The sequence below is a fragment of the Heteronotia binoei genome, chromosome 4 (assembly GCF_032191835.1).
Source record: "Heteronotia binoei isolate CCM8104 ecotype False Entrance Well chromosome 4, APGP_CSIRO_Hbin_v1, whole genome shotgun sequence".
NCBI classification, from domain to species: Eukaryota; Metazoa; Chordata; class Lepidosauria; order Squamata; family Gekkonidae; genus Heteronotia; species Heteronotia binoei.
This window is the reverse complement of record NC_083226.1, coordinates 184,038,006-184,058,202: the sequence shown is the minus strand read 5'-3', so window position 1 is coordinate 184,058,202 and position 20,197 is coordinate 184,038,006. Positions and strand designations below refer to the sequence as shown.

Sequence of the window (20,197 nt, the reverse complement as noted above, 5' to 3'; positions counted from 1 at the left end):
TAAAAACCTCTTCGTAAAAACAACCAACAATTAAAATACGTTAAAATTTATATAAAATATCCAAAATTTCAGAAAACAATAGAGACTAGAATGGCAGATTCTGCCTCACAAATATGGCCTCTTGCCCAGGGCCAGCAAGGGTGGTCCTTGAAAGGACAGCTGCTGTGAGAGCCCTCTCCAGCCCCACCCACCTCACAGGGAGTCTGTTGTGGGGGAAGAAGATATAAGAGATTGTAAACTGCTCTGAGTCTCTGTCCTTGAAAGGGCAGCTGCTGTGAGAGCCCTCTCAGCCCCACCCACCTCACAGGGTGTCTGTTGTGGGGGAAGAAGGGGAGGAAGGGAAAGGAGATTGTGAGCTGCTCTCAGACTCTTCGGAGTGGAGGGTGGGATATAAATGCAATATCTTCTTCTTCATCATCTTCTTCTAGAATGGTCATAGAATAATAGTTAGAAGGGACCTCTAGGGTCATCTAGTCAAACCCCCTGCACAATGCAGGAAACTCACAGATACCTCCCCCTCAATTCACAGGATCTTCATTGCTGTCAGATGGCCATCTAGCCCCTGTTTCAAAACCTCCAAGGAAGGAGAGCCCACCACCTCCCGAGGAGGAATCCTGTTGCACTGAGGAACTGCTCTAATGGTCAGGAATCATAGAATCATAGAGTTGGAAGGGACCTCTAGGGTCATCTAGTCGAACTCCCTGCACAATGCAGGAAACTCGCAAACACCTCCCCGTAAATTCACAGGATCTTCATTGCTGTCAGATGTCCATCTAGTCTCTGTTTAAAAACCTCCAAGGAAGGAGAGCCCACCACCTCCACAGGAGGAAGCCTGTTCCACTGAGGAATCGCTCTAACTTGCTCTAGGTCCCTGGTGCTTCTCCCATAATGTAATAAAAAGTGTTAAAGAATTTGCTCAGGGAAGGTTTAAGACTCCTGGGGGGGTGTGCAGGAGGGAAGAAACAAGCAAACTCTCTTCCTCCTTCCTTTATCTCAGTAACAAGCAGTGAAGAGATGCTGTTGAGTGTTCCTCTTTTCAGAGATGTGAAAACGACTGCTGCAGCTCCAGTCCAGGTAGGGGAGATGAGCAGGGAGGGGGGACAGCCTGGGTCCCTCTTCCTCTCGGGGGGAGGGGGCTTTTGCTCCTGCAGTCGCTACAAGGTGTGTGAGTGAGAGTTCCTCCGAACCCAGTTCCTTCTGTCTGTCCCTGTACCTTCCCAGACGACTCCCTTCCCTGGTGCCACCTCTGCCTGGTGTGATGTCTGAGGAGGGAATCTGCTTTTTCTTCCAGGGACCCTTTTCCTTCGAGGAGGTGTCCGTCTCTTTCACGGAGGCTGAGTGGGCCCTCCTGGATCCAGGACAAAGAGCTCTGTACAGGGAAGTCATGCTGGAGAACTCTGGGAGCGTGGCCTTTCTGGGTAAGGATCTTTCATAGGGGTCACAGGTGCCAATTGCTGCCATTGTGATGAGGCTTGAATCAAAAGATTCAATAGCAGTACACTGTTTTGAGGGCTATCCTGCTACTGTGGCTCACTGGCAGAGCCTCTGCTTTGCATGCAGAAGGTCCCAGGTTCAACCCCCAGCAGCATCTCCAGTTAAAAGGATCAGGTTGGAGGTGATGAGAAAAACCTCTACCTGAGACTGTGCAGAGCTGCTGCCAGACTGAGCGGACAAGACTGACTTCAATGGACCAAGTGTCTAATTCCGTAGCAGGCAGCTTCATGTGTTTGAGTGTGTGTGTACTTGCCCAGGGGCAACTGAGGCCAGTGTTGTGGCCATCCCTCAACCGGAGAAGGTGCCCTGGCTTGAGCCAAAGGGGATGAGAATTTATTTATTTATTTATTTATTACATTAAGCTTATATCCCGCCCTCTCCGCAAGCGGATTCAGGGCGGCTCACAACATCGCATTACTTCCATTAAAACCCAATAAAACATGTAAAACATAATTACATATTTAAATTATTTAAAACATTTCATAGTGCTGTGTTAATACAATACAATATAGCGGTTCTGAAAGTTTGGTGGTGACCACCGGTACTCTGCATGGTGCTTTATATGATGTCCAGTGGCAGCTCTCTCTCGGTTTAATGTTGAAGGCCTGTTGGAACAATTCGGTCTTACAGGCCCTGCGGAACGTAGACAAATCCCGCAGGGCCCTTATGGCCTCCGGGAGAGCGTTCCAGAGTTCTGGCGCTGCCACCGAGAAGGCCCTGGCTCGTGTCGTACGCAACTTGGCTTCTTTTGGTCCAGGGATGGACAATAGATTTTTTGTCCCTGAGAGCCAGTTTGGTGTAGTGGTTAAGTGTGTGGACTCTTATCTGGGAGAACCGGGTTTGATTCCCCACTCCTCCACTTGCACCTGCTGGAATGGCCTTGGGTCAGCCATAGCTCTGGCAGAAGTTGTCCTTGAAAGGGCAGCTGCTGTAAGAGCCCTCTCCAGCCCCACCCACCTCACAGGGTGTCTGTTGTGGGGGAGGAAGGTAAAGGAGATAGTGAGCCGCTCTGAGACTCTTCGGAGTGGAGGGCGGGATATAAATCCATCTACCTCACAGGGTGTCTGTTGTGGGGGAGGAAGGTAAAGGAGATTGTGAGCCAATCTGAGACTCTTCGGAGTGGAGGGCAGGATATAAATTCAATATCTTCATCTACCTCACAGGGTGTCTGTTGTGGGGGAGGAAGGGAAAGGAGATTGTGAACCGCTCTGAGACTCTTCGGAGTGGAGGGCGGGATATAAATCCAATATCTTATTATCTTCTTCTTCTCTGGGGAATATTGTAGTTTTTACTTGGCCAAATTTATATCTCAACTCAATTTAGTGGGTAAACAATCAATTAGGTCCAAATATACTCAATCAATTTACAATCAGTATTAAACCTCAAATAATAATAATAACCCTCAGAAATCCTTATTTCTCTGAAGCTAAACTTTACAACACACCTGCCTGTGATCTGGAAACGGTCATGTGCAGAACCGAAGCCTGGGTCTCCCTGAGTCCTCACTCTTTGTACCCAGGCAGCACCCAGTTCAGTGGGCACAGGAGGAGAGTGTGCACAAGTAATGCAAACCCTCTTTTAAGATATATAAAAGTTCATTAAAGATTTTTAAACATCGCTAAACAGCACAGTTTCTGCAGCACGGCAACAAAAAAAGAAGAAAAGTTAGTTGCACTGGCTTGCAGACTTCGAGTATCAGGTGCCAGAATGGAGAAAGATAGGGTTGTTTAGTCCAAGGTCAGGGCTCCAGAAGCCAAGCAAGGCAGAGTTGGTGGCTTAGCATCTTTCGTACACATTGTATCCATGCCTGACAGCCTCTCTTGGATGGCTTTATATCCCAAGGCTAAGGATCATGCTTGCAGCGAAGTGCCTGGGAACAGTCCTGCAACTACCTATCTTTGCTATCAGCAAGCAGCTGGCGTCAGGCCAGGAGACTGCACTTTGCCGTCTTGTCTGTAGCTCTGTACTCAGCCTCCATCTGCAGCGCTCTAATTTTGTGGGTGATACCCGAGGGCTGGGGACAGCTGACTGAGGTTACCTGCCGAGGGTTTCGGTGGCTCTGCCCTAGCTGTTGGCTGTGAATCCTGACAAGCCTGCAGCTCGTATTCCTTCTGGTCAGCCGGCTGGCTACAGGGGACTCCCGTTGTACTGAGGAGTCCTCACTATTGCTGAGGCCTGGCTGACCCACAACACCGACTGAACTATCTAATACATGAAATACTTTGTATTAGATGACAACTCTTGTTGTAGCATGAATATACCAGCTGTAGCCTAAGTTACTCTACATAAAACTATTCTTCATGATGAAGCAGGATAATATCAAGGTGTACTAGCATGGCTTCCCTCTGGGCGATACCCGTAGTATACATTGTACCTTTACCTCAGGTGGTCCTAACGACCCAATCAAGGGCCCTTCTTGATGGAATTTTCCAGAGGTTGTCAGCAGCCTCCTAATGCCGCCTCCCTCCTGGTTACACTATTGGTTACAGGTTCTCATGATTAACCAATTGCCACATTCTGTAGTCTGGCCCTGAAGAAGGTAATGCTGCAGAGAGACACAAATCGCAAACTCCTGAGAGTTGGACCCCTCTCTCTCTTGGCTTGACTTCGCGAACGAAGATTTAAGAAGAATGCAATAGTCCACGTCTGCTGCAGGCTCGCTGGTGGCTGACAAAACCAATTCGGGACAGTCAGATCTGGCCACAGTGGCTGCAGGGAAAAGTCTGATTTGGGGTTGGTGCTGTAGCAGTGCGATTCTTCCTCAATCTCCTGTTGTCCTCAAGACCAGCTATGCGTGCGTTCTCAAAGGAAGAGACAGCCTGGTGGATGGTGTGCCTCCATGCTTTGCGATCTGAGGCTAGGTCAGACCACTGGTGATGGTTGATGCAACAGGTACCAAGGGATTTCTTCAAGGAGTCCTTGTACCTCTTCTTTGGTGCCCCTCTAATTCGATGGCGGATGAGGATGGTGCGAAGGCAGCGCTGATGAAAGCGCTCAAGGAGTCGCAGGTGATGACGGTATAAAACCCACGATTCGGAGCCGTAGATGAGGGTTGTCATCACAACCGCTTTGTAAACATTGATCTTTGTGCCTTTTTTCAGATACTTGTTGCTCCACACTCTTTTGTGCAGTCGGCCAAATGCACGATTTGCCTTTGTCAGCCTGTTGTCAATCTCCTTGTCGATCTTGGCATCTAAGGAGATGATGCACCCCAGGTAGCTGAACTGCTGGACTGTCTTCAGAATTGATTCACCCACAGTGATGCAGGGAGGGTGATAATCTTCCTGGGGTGCAGGCTGGTGGAGAACTTCTGTCTTCTTCAGACTAACTTCTAGGCCGAATAGCTTGGCAGCCTCTGCAAAGCAGGACGTCATATGCTGCAGAGCTGATACCGGGTGGGAGACGAGTGCACCATCATCAGCAAATAGTAGCTCTCGGATGAGTTTTTCCATTGTCTTGGAGTGAGCCTTTAGTCGCCTCAGGTTGAACAGGCTGCCATCGGTGCGATAGCGGATGTAGACACCATCGTCATCATCTAGATCCACTGCGGCTCTTTGAAGCATCATGCTAAAGAAGATTGTAAAGAGAGTTGGCGCGAGAACGCAGCCTTGCTTTACACCTGTGCCTATTGGGAAGGGCTCCGAGAGGTCGTTGCAGTGCCTGACTTGGCCTCGCTGGTCTTCATGTAGCTTGATGATCATGCTGAGGAACCTTGGGGGACATCCTAAACGTTCCAAGATTTGCCACAGGCCTTTCCTGCTAACGGTATCGAAAGCTTTGGTAAGGTCGACAAAAGTCACATATAGACCCTTGTTCTGTTCCCTGCATTTCTCTTGGAGCTGCCTGAGAACAAATACCATGTCGGTGGTGCTCCTGTTAGCTCTGAAGCTGCACTGGCTCTCTGGGAGGAGTTCTTCTTCAATGGTGGGCACCAGTCTGTTCAGGAGTATTCTGGTAAGGATTTTGCCTGCGATGGAGAGCAGGGTTATCCCCCGGTAGTTGGAGCAGTCTGACTTTTCTCCTTTGTTCTTGTGTAGAGTGATGATGAATGCATCGCGAAAGTCCTGTGGTAGTCTGCCTTGTTCCCAGCAGGTGACAAGTACTTTGTGAAGTGTGCTATGTAGTACTGTGCCCCCCTGCTTCCAGATCTCTGGTGGGATTCCATCAACTCCCGCTGCCTTGCCACTTTTCAGTTGCTTGATGGCTTTAACAGTCTCTTCTAGGGTGGGGATCTCATCCAACTCTGTTTTCACTGGTTGAAGTGGGTTGAGGTGGATTGCTGAATCTTGAACTACGCGGTTGGCACTGAAGGGAGCCTGAAAATACTCCGACCACCGGTTCAGTATGGATGCCTTATCTGTGAGGAGCACTTGGCCGTCTGCACTACGCAAGGGACTCTGAGCCTGATATGATGGGCCATATACTGCCTTCAGGGCTTCGTAGAACCCTCTTAAATCACCAGTGTCTGCACACAGCTGGGTTCTCTCTGCAAGCTTGGTCCACCACTCGTTCTGAATGTCTCGAAGCTTGCGCTGGAGGTTGCTACATGCAGCGTGAAAGATTGCTTTTTTCCCGGGACAGGAGGGATGAGCTAGATGTGCTTGGTAGGCAGATCTCTTTTTCGCTAGTAATTCTTGGATCTCTTGATTGTTCTCGTCAAACCAGTCCTTGTTTTTCCTTGTGGAGAACCCAAGGACTTCTTCAGAGATCAACAGGATGGTAGTTATTAGGTGTTCCCAGAGTGCTTCTGGAGAAGGGTCTGTGGGGCAACTGGGGTCCTCAATTCTTGACTGGAGTTTTGCCTGGAAGGCAGCTTTAACTTCGGCTGACTGAAGGCTGCCAACCTGAAGCTTCCTCCGAGGGATACCTCCTCTCCTGGGTGTGGGTTTAAAGTGAAGACGGAGATTGCAGCGTACAAGACGATGATCCATATGGCATTCCACACTGGGCATTACTCGGGTGTGTAAGACATCTCGAAGGTCTCTCTGGCGCACCAGAATGTAGTCGATAAGGTGCCAGTGCTTGGACCGTGGGTGCATCCAGGTTGTCTTCAGGCTGTTCTTCTGTTGAAAGATAGTGTTGGTGATGGTGAGCTGGTGCTCCATGCAGAATTCTAGCAGGAGGCGCCCGTTATCATTACACTTGCCAATACCGTGTTTGCCAAGTACTCCTTTCCAGGCTTCCGAGTCTTTACCTACTCTGGCATTGAAGTCGCCAAGGATGATCACCTTGTCCTCTGTAGGGGTCTTCCATACGAGGTTGCGTAGATCAGCATAGAACTTGTTCTTTTCTGCAGGATCTGCTTGAAGGGTTGGGGCATACACACTGAAGAGTGTTGCATGCTGCTTGTTTTGAAGTGGGAGGCGCATGGACATGATGCGATCTGAGTGACCTGTTGGGAGGTTTTCGAGTTTGGAGGCAATGGAGTTCCTGACCATGAAGCCAACGCCAGAAAGGCGGCTCTCAGCCTTTGACTTACCCGACCAGTAGAGGGTATAGCCAGCACCATGTTCTCGAAGACTACCTTCCTCAGGGAAACGGACCTCACTGAGAGCTGCTATATCAATATTCAACCTGAGAAGTTCGTGGGCAACTAGAGCAGAGCGTCGTTCAGGGCAACCACTGTCTACTGTGTCAAGCATGGTTCTGATGTTCCAACACGCAAGCTTTAGTCTTTGCACACTTTGTGAGGCAGGTGCATGCCTTTTCTTTGTTGTTATTTTTTGACCGCAAGTAAGGATGCCCGTTGACCGCGGCTAGCCAACTGGGGTGGGGGAGACGAGCTTTGTTTAGGCCACCATTTCTAGGCCCCTCTCCGTGCGGAGCAAGCAGTGCTGTCCCTAGATAAGGCTGCTTGGTTGTTCAGGGTGCTGCCGAAAGATGCTTTCGTCTCCGGGTCAGCATCAGGCGACCAATACCCTGAACCGCCTACATGCAGGATTGGGACTGTGGCTTCCAGTGGCATCTTCCACCTGCCGTTTCGCCCCTTGCCCATCGCTGCAGGACTTGGTGTGTTGTGGGTTGTGGATGTGGATATGCCCTTCAGGCCTGCGCAGAGGAATTTTTAGGTGAAGCACAGTGTGCGCGGTACTGGCTCCACCCTTTCACCTTGGCGTCATCTGCCATGGCCCAGTAAGCCGCGACGCTGGCAGCGAGTCCTCCAGGTGGTAGGTGTTACATTAACGAGCTCTATCTGCCCGGGTTTGATGTTAGAGTTTTCCTTCTCTTGGCTGGCGAGGTTGGTGAGCCCAGCCTGCCCATCCGGTTATACCGCTGGACATTCGGTTGCACCATGACGTGGCAAACTCTGTGAGAAACGGGGGGGGACCCGCGGGAAGGTATGCCACGGATGCAGTAATGCAGGAGAGGCCATTGCAGTGACCATCTGCCAGGCATAGGCGGACAGTGACCACGCGGCGTTCACTACACCGGGAAAGGAGAGGCTATGTATTGCGCATACACTTTCCCTGGGGGGGCAGGATAACCAAGAGGGAGCCCACCCACCCCTCCCCCCCAAGAGTTGGACCAGGTGACTTAATAATCACATTAACCTTTGAGAGGGGGTGCTTTGCCTCAGAGATCCGTATCCCTTATAGCCATTTTGGTGTAGTGGTTCAGTGAGTGGACTTTTATCTGGGAGAACCAGGTTTAATTCCCCATTCTTCCAGGTTAAACTGTTGGAGTGACTTGGGTCAGTCCTAACTCTGTCAGAGTTGTTCTCTCAAGAGCAGTTTCTGTCAGAGCTCTCTCAGCCCTCACAGGGCATCTTTTGTGGGGAGGGGAAGGAAAAGGAGATTGTAAGCTGCTCTGAGACTCCTTTGGGTGGTGAATGGCAGGGTTTAAATCCAATCTCCTCCTCCTCCTCTTCTTCACTTTGATCTTGACCACGACTTCATCCTTCCAGAAGAATTTTTACTCTTGACTTTCTTTCCTTTCCCATATAAGAATGATCAGTCTCTCTCTTTCTCTCTCTCTCTCTCTTTCTCTTTTTGCAAAAGAAATGAGAAGTATAAGAAAGACAGTGGTGGAAACAGACCATGGCTTTGCATCCAAAGAAAGGCTGGAGAGTTCAACAAGAGGATCCGAAGAGCATATTTCCTTCCCAAATGAGCTGGCTGAGAGTGAGTATCCTTTATGGTTATGTCAAGGGAAGAGGCAAGGAATAGCCACAGGGGATATCTGGTTTACTGCTGAGCAACAAGCATAAAGCCCTCTGAGTAAGGAGGAAGAGAGGGAGTGTGGTCTTCTGGGAACTGAAATCTGGAATTGCAGAAACTCGTTCTGGGCAAGAGCTCTGCTGTGGCTCTTGAGGGAGTGTGAGGTATCCTTCAATACTAAATAATCTGGGGAAAGTTGGTTAAGATCAGGCAAGCTGGATGAGGCCAAGGGGCCGTCAATCCTTTCCTTAAGTAGTCACATAGATGCCTTTGGACCTTACAAACCTCCCAGGTACTAAAAGGGCCTCTCTATTTATTCCAGCAGAGGATGATCAGAGAAATGAGGAGGACGAGGAACTTCATCAGCAAATGCCAGTCAGAGTTAAAAATGGCTTGAAAGGAAATGTCAGTTTTCGAGGCCTACCCACATTGGAGAAACCTTCTGATTGCTCAGAGTGTGGAAAGAGAATCAATTGGAGTGGCTGTCCCCAACAGCATCAAGTAACCCACACGGGAGAGAAACCTTTTGAATGCTCAGAGTGTGGAAAGAGATTCAATAGGAGTGCCCATCTTCAACAGCATCAAGTAACCCACACGGGAGAGAAGCCTTTTGAATGCACAGAGTGTGGAAAGAGATTCAGTCAGAGAAGCAATCTTCAAGTCCATGAAAGAACCCACACAGGGGAGAAACCTTTTGAATGCTCAGAGTGTGGGAAGAGATTCAGTACGAATAGGTGGCGTCAGCATCACCAAGTAATCCATACAGGGGAGAAACCTTTTGAATGCACAGAATGTGGAAAGAGATTCAGTCGGAGAAGCAGTCTTCAAGTCCATCAAAGAACCCACACAGGGGAGAAACCTTTTGAATGCACAGAGTGTGGAAAGAGATTCAGTCAGAGAAGCAGTCTTCAAGTCCATCAAAGAACCCACACAGGGGAGAAACCTTTTGAATGCTCAGAGTGTGGGAAGAGATTCAGTACGAATCGGTATCTTCAGCAGCACCAAGCAATCCACACAAGGGAGAAACCTTTTGAATGCACCAAGTGTGGAAAGAGATTCAGTCAGAGTATCAGTCTTCAGCTGCACCAAAGAACCCACACAGGGGAGAAACCTTTTGAATGCTCAGAGTGTGGGAAGAGATTCTGTCATAGTAGCAGTCTTCAAGTCCATCAAAGAACCCACACAGGTGAGAAACCTTTTGAATGCTCAGAGTGTGGTAAGAGATTCAGTTGGAGTCGCAGTCTTCAAGAGCATCAAACAACCCACACAGGGGAGAAACCTTTTGAATGCTCAGAGTGTGGGAAGAGATTCAGCACGAGTTGCAGTCTTAAAGATCATCAAAGAACCCACACAGGGGAGAAACCTTTTGAATGCTCAGAGTGTGGAAAGAGGTTCAGTGAGAGTAGTAATCTTCGAACGCATCAAAGAACCCACACAGGGGAGAAACCTTTTGAATGCACAGAATGTGGAAAGAGATTCAGTCATAGTAGCAGTCTTCAAGAGCATCAAAGAACCCACACAGGGGAGAAACCTTTTGAATGCTCAGAGTGTGGGAAGAGATTCAGTCGGAGTTGCAGTCTTCAAAAGCATCAAAGAACCCACACAGGGGAGAAACCTTTTGAATGCACTGAGTGTGGAAAGAGATTCAGTGAGAGTAGTCATCTTCGAACGCATCAAAGAACCCACACAGGGGAGAAACCTTTTGAATGCACAGAATGTGGAAAGAGATTCAGTCATAGTAGCAGTCTTCAAGAGCATCAAAGAACCCACACAGGGGAGAAACCTTTTGAATGCACAGAGTGTGGGACGAGATTCACTCGGAGAAGGAATCTTCAAGTCCATCAAGGAACCCACAGAGGGGAGAAACCTTTTGAATGCTCAGAGTGTGGGAAGAGATTCAGTACAAATGGGTATCGTCAGCAGCACCAAGCAATCCACACAGGGGAGAAACCTTTTGAATGCACCGAGTGTGGAAAGAGATTCAGTCAGAGTATCAGTCTTCAGCTGCACCAAAGAACCCACACAGGGGAGAAACCTTTTGAATGCTCAGAGTGCGGGAAGAGATTCAATCAGAGTCACAGGCTTCAACGGCACCAAACAATCCACACAGGGGAGAAACCTTTTGAATGCACAGAGTGTGGAAAGAGATTCTGTCAGAGAAGCAGTCTTCAAGTCCATCAAAGAACCCACACAGGGGAGAAACCTTTTGAATGTTCAGAGTGTGGGAAGAGATTCAGTAGGAGTAGCAGTCTTCAACAGCATCAGAGAACCCACACAGGGGAGAAACCTTTTGAATGTTCAGAGTGTGGAAAGAGATTCAGTTGGAGTCGCAATCTTCAAGTCCATCAAAGAACCCATACGGGGAGAAACCCTTTTAATTCTCAGAGTGTGGAAAGAGATTCATTTGGACCGGCCATCGTTCACCAGACCTAAGAACCCAAAGGGAAGAAACATTTTGAGTGCTCAGAGTGACTGATTAACGATAGGAGACTGATTAACAATAGAAGTCCTCAATCGCAATACAGAGGATAATTGCTCAGAATGTGCATTTTAACTCAGCTTGGAAATCATCTAGAGAATCTAAGAACCACCAGAAAGAGAAAAGGTGAAAATGCTTACCCCCCAAAAAGGTCTTTCTTCATATTTTACACCTATAAGACAACTACTCTTCATATAAAACATTAGAATGATAGAGTTGGAAGGGATCTCGAGGGTCATCTAGTCCAACCTCCTGCACAATGCAGGAAGTTCAGAAATACCGCTCCCTAAATTCACAGGATCCTCATTGCTGTCAGATGGCCATCCAGCCTCTCTTTAAAAACCTCCAAGGAAGGAGAGCCCACCACCTCCCGAGGAAGGCTGTTCCATTTAGGTAGGAAAAATCCAATGCATAGCTATAGGATGGGGGAGACTTGTCTTAGCAGTAGTAGGTGTGAATAGGATCTAGGGGTATTAGTGGAACATATGCTGACTCATGTAAGGCCCTCTTCACACATGCTACTGCTAAGACAAGTTTCCCCCATCCTATAACCTTGGATTGGATTTCTCCTACCTAAATGGAACAGGCTTCCTCGGGAGGCGGTGGGCTCTCCTTCCTTGGAGGTTTTTAAACAGAGGCTAGATGGCCATCTGATAGCGATGAGGATCCTGTGATTTTAGGGGGAGGTGTTTGTGAGTTTCCTGCATTGTGCAGGAGTTTGAACTTGATGACCTTGGAGGTCCCTTCCAACTTTTCCTACTTAAATGCAGAACTTTACATTTATACCTGTTAAGATTCATTTTATTGGTTTTAGCCCAGTTTTTCAGTGTGTCAAGATCATCCTGGATTCTGTTTCTGTCTTCTACTGCAGGGGTTGCCAAAGGTAACTCTCCAGATGTTTTTTGCCTACAACTCCCTGTTAATATTATGAAAGCCAAGCAGTTTCTAAGCACATGCTGGGAAAGTGAAAGAAACAGATCAGCCAGGTAGATCATGGGCTTTTGGGGTCACTAGAAGCAGGTAGACCCAGTAGGACCCCAGTCGGGAGGTTCTCAAGGCAGGGGGAGCAAGAGGAGGATCGAGCTGCGGCTGTCGGCTCCATTTTGAACCTCCTGGTATCCCCGAAGCCCGGGTTGTTGCGGACGCCTTGATGGCAAAGAAGCTGTGAATGCCGGAGGGGAGGAGAAAGGGCAGCAAGGTTTTTACAACTGAGAAGAGACTTCCAACAAAAGGCAATAGACAGAGCTAAGTGATTTACTATGTGCTAAAGAATAAGCAGCGGCTTGGAATTTATGGTCGGGCGATGAAAGGGGGGTGAACTGAGGGCGGCGACGGAGAAGAGGAGAAGTTTGGAACTGATGACGGCAACAGCTGAAATGGATTAAAGGTTTAGCATTTGGTATACTTGGTTAGCAGGCAGACTGCGGCTGCTGATGGACCTATAGCTGATTATTCTTATAAATGCAAACTTTCTATTCCATTAATTTTGACTGCATGAGTTTTGGGGCTGTAAAAATAATTGTATGTGACTGCTGCTTTTGTGCTACATGGACGGTGTTCTGGAAGGGACAGAATAGCGGAAATCAAAACACTAAATGAAACTGGCTGGCGGGATTTATTCCAGAGTGAGTGGACGGAAAGTAGAAGAGCAACAGGAAGAGGAAGAGAGAAGACTTAATGAAAACATTTTGGACTTTAAATGAAAGGATGGGGTGATAACACGTTAAGGTGGCAGTAACTGGAAGCAGAAGAGAGAGAAAAGAGTAAATGTGGTTGGTTTTGTGTGAGTGGAATGCTAAGTGACTAGGTGCGGTTGGTTGCTTAATAAATATATCTGTGAAGTGGAAAAATTATAGACGGGGATACAGTGAATTGGTGGAACTAGATTTATGATAGTTAAACTATATACTGTAGAAGGAACAAGGCGGGAAGAAGGAAGAAAGAACAAGGTTGGAAGATTCAAAGTGGCTGACAGGAAGTCGTGTTCATTTGAACTTTCAATTTCAGGAGAGATACTGGACTGTATAGAAGAGTGTGGGATGACTGATAAAGAGTGGAAGTTGGAGTGCTTGGGTTAACTTGGATGAGTGATTGGTGTAGGATGCAATGATAAAGCATGAGTAAAGAGAGGAGCGTATGAGAGGAATGGTGTATAGGTGTGAATGTTTAATTATTAGAAAATAGAAGTAATTCTATTACTGAGAGATATTGTGAATGGTTTTGGGTGTTTAACCACAGCAAAATAGAAGTAATGGTTAAGTTTGATTATAACTAATTGTAATTAAAGATGCAATCAGTACTTGATTAACTGTAATTAATTACTTTAAAAAATAAATAGATCACTAAAGTTGGTATAGCGTGATCCTGTCAACTAATGAATTGAGTAGTTTAATTTGATTCTGAGCAGGGAAAGGGGGAGATATAACATTTTTGTTAAATAAGTAAATTGAGGTGTAGGAGATAAACTCAGCCCGTCTGAGATGAGTAAGACAGAGGGATCGACACCCTTACTGGGGATCCCTGAGCCGGCGCATGTTGTGATTTCACAGGAGATCCTTGAAGAGTGGCAAACCGGTATGCAAATGTGCCTAGCGACAGCAAATGTACCTAGTCAGATGCAGGCCAATCTAATGGTTAAGATCGGAGGGTCTTTTTCAGACACCCAGGTGCTGAAGGCTCAGAAAGTAGTTACACAAAGGAGGGCTTTTTTAGTGGTCCCCCCCCCCAATGAAACTTGCTACTTCATGTTATCTGACATCTACAAAAGTTTTTCTGACATCTACAAAACTGGCAGAAACATTTCCTTTTCCAAATCCTGTGATGAAATGGACGAGTTGAGGATAAGAGATCCCTGCAGCCTCTCTGCTACGGGCATAAACATCGTGTGACCAGCCGACAGCCTTAGTTGAGAAACTTCTTAAATCTGACAAGTAGCTCTTGAGAGGCATTACACAACCCTCTCATCTCCCCCGTCCAGCCTGCTGTGCGTGTTTTTTGGGTGTTATTACCTTGAAGCCCAAAGAGTTCTGGTGATAGGATTTATTTGGGTTGGAAAGAAAACCTTGTGTCTCCTTACCCAACAACTCAGTAAGTTCTAAGAGGTCAGATGTGCACACACACAGAGTATTATCCAGCATTGTGGAAATGGAATAGTATCTGTGGAGTTGGCATGTGAACCTTGTGGAAGGTGAAGGAAGGAAAAGAAAGGTCCCCTGTGCAAGCGCCAGTCGTTTCTGACTCTGGGGCGACGTTGTTTTCAAAATGTTTTCACGGCAGACTTTTTATGGGGTGGTTTGCCATGGCCTTCCCCAGTCTTTTACACTTTCCCCCCAGCATGCTGGGGACTCATTTTACCGACCTCGGAAGGATGGAAGGCTGAGTCAACCTGGGGCCGGCTACCTGAATCCACCTTCCGCCGGAATTGAACTCGGGTCGTGAGCAGAGAGTTCTGACCACAGTACTGCAGTAATGCTGAACATGTTCCTTAATCCTGATTCTCCTCCCACTTCCACCCCCAGATTTTCCCAGTAAGGATATGCAAGTTTCTCTCCTCCTGCTCCTTCCCCCTCTCCCTAAAACCATGAGCCAGAAATGCCCTGGAGGAAGCCCTGGGCCAAGGTAACTCCCCACTTCTGACTCCTCAGAGGTCCCCTTGAATTCCTTGGAGATTATGACCATGCAGCAGGGTGAGAGATTTCATGGAACCAGCTGCCGGAAGAGGTGCGGGCCCTGCGGGATCTAGGGCAATTCCGCAGGGCCTGTAACAGTCCTCTTCCGGCAGGCCTATGACATTAGCTGACAATGTAAAACATCTTGGATGGAACAAAATGTATCTATAGGCCGCCGGTTTTATTCTATCTTGTTTTTTTTTTTTTTTTACTAATTTATGGTTTAATTGTATTTTTAAATGTTTTAAACTGAAGTTGTTTTAATTATTATGTTGTAAGCCGCCCTGAGACACTTAGGTGAGAAGGGCGGGGTATAAATCTTAATATAAATAAATAAAATAAATAAATCTCACTACTTTAATTTGGAAAGGTCTCTGCATTAGGGTTGTTAACAGACCTGAAAGGGTGGGGGGGGGGGAGGAGATCCTGTCTTTTCCCCAGAGGCTTTGTGGGTGGAAATGGGCATCTGAAGAGATAAATAACAGCCCATCGCGCCTCTGTTAAAGGGAGAGAATGCTTTTTTCCCCTTCAGGCAGTGAGCGACTTTAGAAAACAAAACTCAGTTTAGGAAGGGGCACAGCTCAGATTAAAGAGATGATGATTTGCACCTGGCAAATCAGACTTTGTGTTTTCTGTGTTCAGCAGGTTTTTAATGAGTTGGTCTTCATTAAATCCACAGGAGGCTTGGAAGGACGTTGAGTGCCCTTTACCAGGTCACCTTTTCAGGCTAACCGACCTTGTCAGAGAGCTTTAAGGACTAATTTTTTTTTTTGGAGGGGAGCCCTTATTCAAAGAGATATGTTTGATAGGTGTGGAAATCTCATGACTTTTACATTTATTTATTTCTAAGTGGGCAAGGACGTGGGGGATGCATCTCATTCCCCCCCACAAACACTGTTTCATATTTCCCTTTCGTGAAAGACCTCCTTTTCTCATGCTTCCTTCTCTCCTTCCCACACCATAGCCAACCTATATTTTCTGTCCCCGTTTTCAGCATTCCAGTTTGATGTAGTGGTAAAGTGTGCGGACTCTTATCTGGGAGAACCAGGTTTGATTCTCCACTCCTCCACTTGCACCTGCTGGAATGGCCTTGGGTCAGCCATAGTGGTTAAGTGTGCAGACTCTTATCTGGGAGAACCAGGTTTGATTCCCCGCTCCTCCACTTGCACCTGCTGGAATGGCCTTGGGTCGGCCATAGTGGTTAAGTACGCAGACTCTTACCTGGGAGAACCGGGTTTGATTCTCCACTCCTCCACTTGCAGCTGCTGGAATGACCTTGGGTCAGCCATAGCTCTCGCAGGAGTTGTCCTTGAAAGTGCAGCTGCTGTGGGAACCTTCTCAGCCCCACCCGCCTCACAGGGTGTCTGTTGTGAGGGAGGATGGTAAAAGAGATTGTGAGCCGCTCTTAGATTCAGAGTATGGGACAGGGTATAAACAATATGTTCTTCCCTCCTCTCTCCACATTCAGCATCCTCTACCTTTGAAAACTAAAGCCCAGTTCTGAGCTGCCGGCCACTAGGCCAGTCCCTCCAGGACTTCAGGTGCGGGGGGAGCCTCACTTTCCCCTCTGAGCCAGTTTGGTATAGTGCTTAGGAGCACACACTCTAATCGAGAGAACTGGGTTTGATTCCCCACTCCACATGCAGCTGCTGGGTGACCTTGGATCAGCTGCAGTTCTCTTAAGATGTTCTCTCAAGAGCAGTTCTTTTTCTTCCCCCGGTTCCATTTTTATTACATTTTATATTACCTAACACATCATGCATTAAAAATACAAAACAAAATACAAACGCTGTATTAACATAACGGAATTTAGGGTTTCCTTTGAATTGTCAAGCGGCCCCGTGGCGCAGGGTGGTAAAGCAGCAGTACTGCAGTACTGAGATCTGAACTCTCTGCTCACGACAGGAGTTCTATTCCAGCGAAAGCTGGTTGAAGTAGCTGGCCCAAGAGTTGACTCAGCCTTCCATCCTTCCGAGGTCAGTAAAATGAGTAGCTAGTTTGCTGGGGGGGAAGTGCAGATGACTGGGGAAGGCAATGGGAAACCACCCCGTAACAGGGGACCTTTCCTTTCCTTGAATTGTCAAATATATATAACTTTCATGGTTTCAAACTTTAAAAGTATATCAAGTTAGCATACAAAGGGTTATTTGGTATAATATCATTTTGCGATAAATATTCAATTACTGCAAACCATGGTCTAACAACCTTTTTTGATATTTATCATCAAGAGCGGTTCTTGAAGAGCTCCATCAGCCCCACCTACCTCACAGGGCAGGGAGGGGGAGGGAAAGAGACGGTAAGTTTAAATCCCTCCATTCTAGCCTATTGGCCCATAGGAAAGAACGGACTCCATTCTTTTGTAGGGGCCACAGGATAGATGGGAGTATCAGGCCTTCACTGCGCCTCCCATCCCTCCATTTTATTCTATGGGCTCATAGGACAGAATGAGGGAGGGACGCACAAGTCCTTAGTTTTGGCGAGGGCGCAAAAGGCTCTAGGGCCAGCCCAAGGGAACGCAAGGCTGTCCTAAAATCTTGTCGTCTCAGGGTCACTGGAAGTGGTTGGTGGGCGCACTGCAGGGCCTCAGGTCACCACGGGGGATGGGGGGCTTTCCCGGCCTTGCCAAAACTGGGCCCTGCCTCAACTCAGACTGGCAGCATCTCAGCCCAAGGTCTTTCCCATCACCCCTGACACACATGCAGCTTTGGATCCTTTTAAAGTGGGAATTTCAGGAATTGAACCTGGGGACCTTCCTGACCATTAGGAGCCACTGCTAAGTTCGAATTTTTTCATCTTAGGCGGGTGAGGCAGTTGGCCCCTTTCCTGGAGCATGACGATCTGGCAACGGTGATCCATACAATGGTCACCTCGAGGTTGGACTACTGTAATGCCCTCTACATGGGGCTGCCCCTGTGCCGAACCCGGAAGTTGCAGTTAGTGCAGAATGCTGCTGCCCGGCTGCTATTAGGGCTCCCTAGATGGGAGCACATCCAGCCGGGGCTCCAGGGACTGCACTGGCTGCCAATAATATACCGAGTTCGGTACAAGGTGCTGGTTATTACCTTTAAAGCCCTATATGGCCTAGGACCTTCCTACCTTAGGGACTGTCTCTCCCCACATGTTCCCCAGAGAGTGCTGAGATCGGGTTCTCAAAATCTGCTTGTAATCCCTGGGCCAAAGGAGGCCCGTCTGAAGTCGACCAGGGACAGGGCCTTTTCAATTACAGCCCCTTGCTGGTGGAACCAGCTACCGGAAGAGGTGAGGGCCCTGTGGGACCATGGGCAGTTCCGCAGGGCCTGCAAGACAGTCCGCTTCCGGTTGGCATATAACTGATCGGTACTTGAAAACTTCTTAGGAAGGCTGTAGTATAGTACTTTGGCAGACCACTTTGTCTTATTGTTTTATTAGTATATTGTTTTATTGTTTTAACTGATGTAATTGATGTATTTTAAAACTTAATCCTATTTTAGAACTTTTGTGTTGTGAGCTCCCCTGAGCCGCTTCGGTGGGGAGGGCGGGATATAAATCGAATAAAATGAAATGAAATGAAATTTGGAGTACCGTGTACAATTCTGGTCACCGCACCTCGAAAAAGATATTATAGCATTGGAAAAGGGCAACTAGAATGATTCAAGGGTTGGAACACTTTCCCTATGAAGAAAGGTTAAAACGCTTGGGGTTCGTGGGCGCTCAATGAAATTGCTGAGCAGTCGGGTTAGAACGGATAAAACAAAACCCTTCTTCACCCAAAGGGGGATTAACACGTGGAATTCACTGCCACAGGAGGTGGCGGTGGCTGCAAGCATAGACAGCTTCCCAAAGGGATGGGATGAACATATGGAGCAGAGGTCCATCAGTGGCTATTAGCCGCAAGGTATAGATGGAACTCTCTGTCTGGGGCAAGTCATGCTCTGTATCTTTGGTGCTTCAGAGGGGCAACAGTGCGAGGGCTTCTGGTGTCCTAGCCCCACTGATGGACCTCCCGGTGGCACCTGGTTTGTTGGCCACTGTGTGACACAGAGTGTTGGACTGGATGGACCATTGGGCTGATCCAACAGGGCTTCTCTTATGTTCTAATCTCTGGGGCAGGGATGCTCTGTGTTCTTGGTGCTTGCGGGGGGGTGGGGGGACAACAGTGGGATGGCTTCTAGTGCCCTGGCCCCAGTGATGGACCTCCTGATGGCACCTGGTTTTTTGGCCACTGTGTGACACAGAGTGCTGGACTGGATGGACCATTGGCCTGATCCTACAGGGCTTCTCTTATGTATGAACTCATGAAGCTGCCTTATGCTGCCTCAGCTCCTCTGGTTTAATATTTTCTACTCAGACTCTAAACATTTCCTCTGTGTGTGTGTGTGTGTCAAAGTCGGAGGCGTATGCAGTTGTCGATGTCCTGGAATTTGGCGTGAAGGTGGGCATGTCCAGTGATCAGCCAAAGTAGGACTCTGTTCTAGGTGACAAGATGCCACCTGTTCTGCAAAGTGTGCTGGCACCCTGCCCTGTGAGAGTTGCCAACCTCCAGGTGGGGCCTGGAGATCTCTTGGAATTACAAGTTATCTCCTGATGACAGAGATCTGTTCTCTCGGGGAAAATGGCTGCTTTGCAGGGGGGACTCTCTGGTATTAGACCCCACTGAGGTTTCTCCCTGCCCTCCCCAAATCTCGAGGAATTTCCCAACCAGAGTCGGCAACCCTATCTGCCAGCCAAAACGTTCTCCACCCAAAGGGTGATTAACACGTGTAATTCGCTGCCAGAAGAGGTGGTGGCAGCTGCAAGCATAGCCAGCTTCAAGAGGGGATTGTATAAAATTATGGAGCAGAGGTCCATCAGTGGCTCTTAGCCACAGGTATAAATGGAACTCTGTCTGAGGCAGTGATGCTCTGTATTCTGGGTGCTTGATGTGTAGGGGGGAATAGTGGGAGGGCTTCTAGTGTCCTGGCCCCACTTATGGACCTCCTGATCGCGCCTGGTTTTTTGGCCACTGTGTGACACAGAGTGTTGGAGCGGATGGGCCACTTGGCTGATCCAACAGGGCTTCTCCCACCCCCAGATTTTCCCCAGAAGGGGAACCAAGTTTCTCTCCTCCCACTCCTCCCCCCCCCCCTAAAACCAGAAATGCCCCGGAGAGAGCCCTGGACCAAGGTTACTCCCCACCTCTGACTCCTCAGAGGTCCCCTTGAATTCCTCCTTGGAGATGATGACCTTTCAGCAGGGTGAGAAATTTCATCTCACTGCTTTAATTTGGAAAAGCATCTGCATTTGAGGTTGCTAACAGGCCTGAAAGGGTGGGAGGAAATCCTGTCTTTTCCCCAGAGGCTTCATAGGTGGAAAGGGCATCTAAAGAGTGAAACAGCCCATAATGCCTCTCCCCGCCCCCCCCCCCTCCAGGCGGTGGGCCA

The 20,197-nt window shown here is 48.1% G+C and overlaps 1 protein-coding gene and 1 long non-coding RNA gene across 2 annotated transcripts; both read left to right on the top strand.

Annotated features, from left to right (window-relative positions):
• Positions 1–8,497: 8,497 nt before the first annotated feature.
• LOC132569825 (uncharacterized) lies at positions 8,498–9,040 on the top strand. The gene is made up of 2 exons (XR_009555291.1): positions 8,498–8,615; positions 8,974–9,040. It is a non-coding gene; the product is annotated as an uncharacterized LOC132569825 (long non-coding RNA).
• A 14-nt stretch (positions 9,041–9,054) lies between these two features.
• On the top strand, positions 9,055–11,009 carry LOC132570186 (oocyte zinc finger protein XlCOF6-like; the record flags this gene model as incomplete). Its single annotated transcript, XM_060236620.1, has 2 exons — positions 9,055–9,060; positions 9,147–11,009. Coding segments are annotated over exons 1-2 (1,869 nt in total), but the record flags the coding sequence as incomplete, so codon positions are not given.
• Between the last annotated feature and the right edge of the window lie 9,188 nt (positions 11,010–20,197).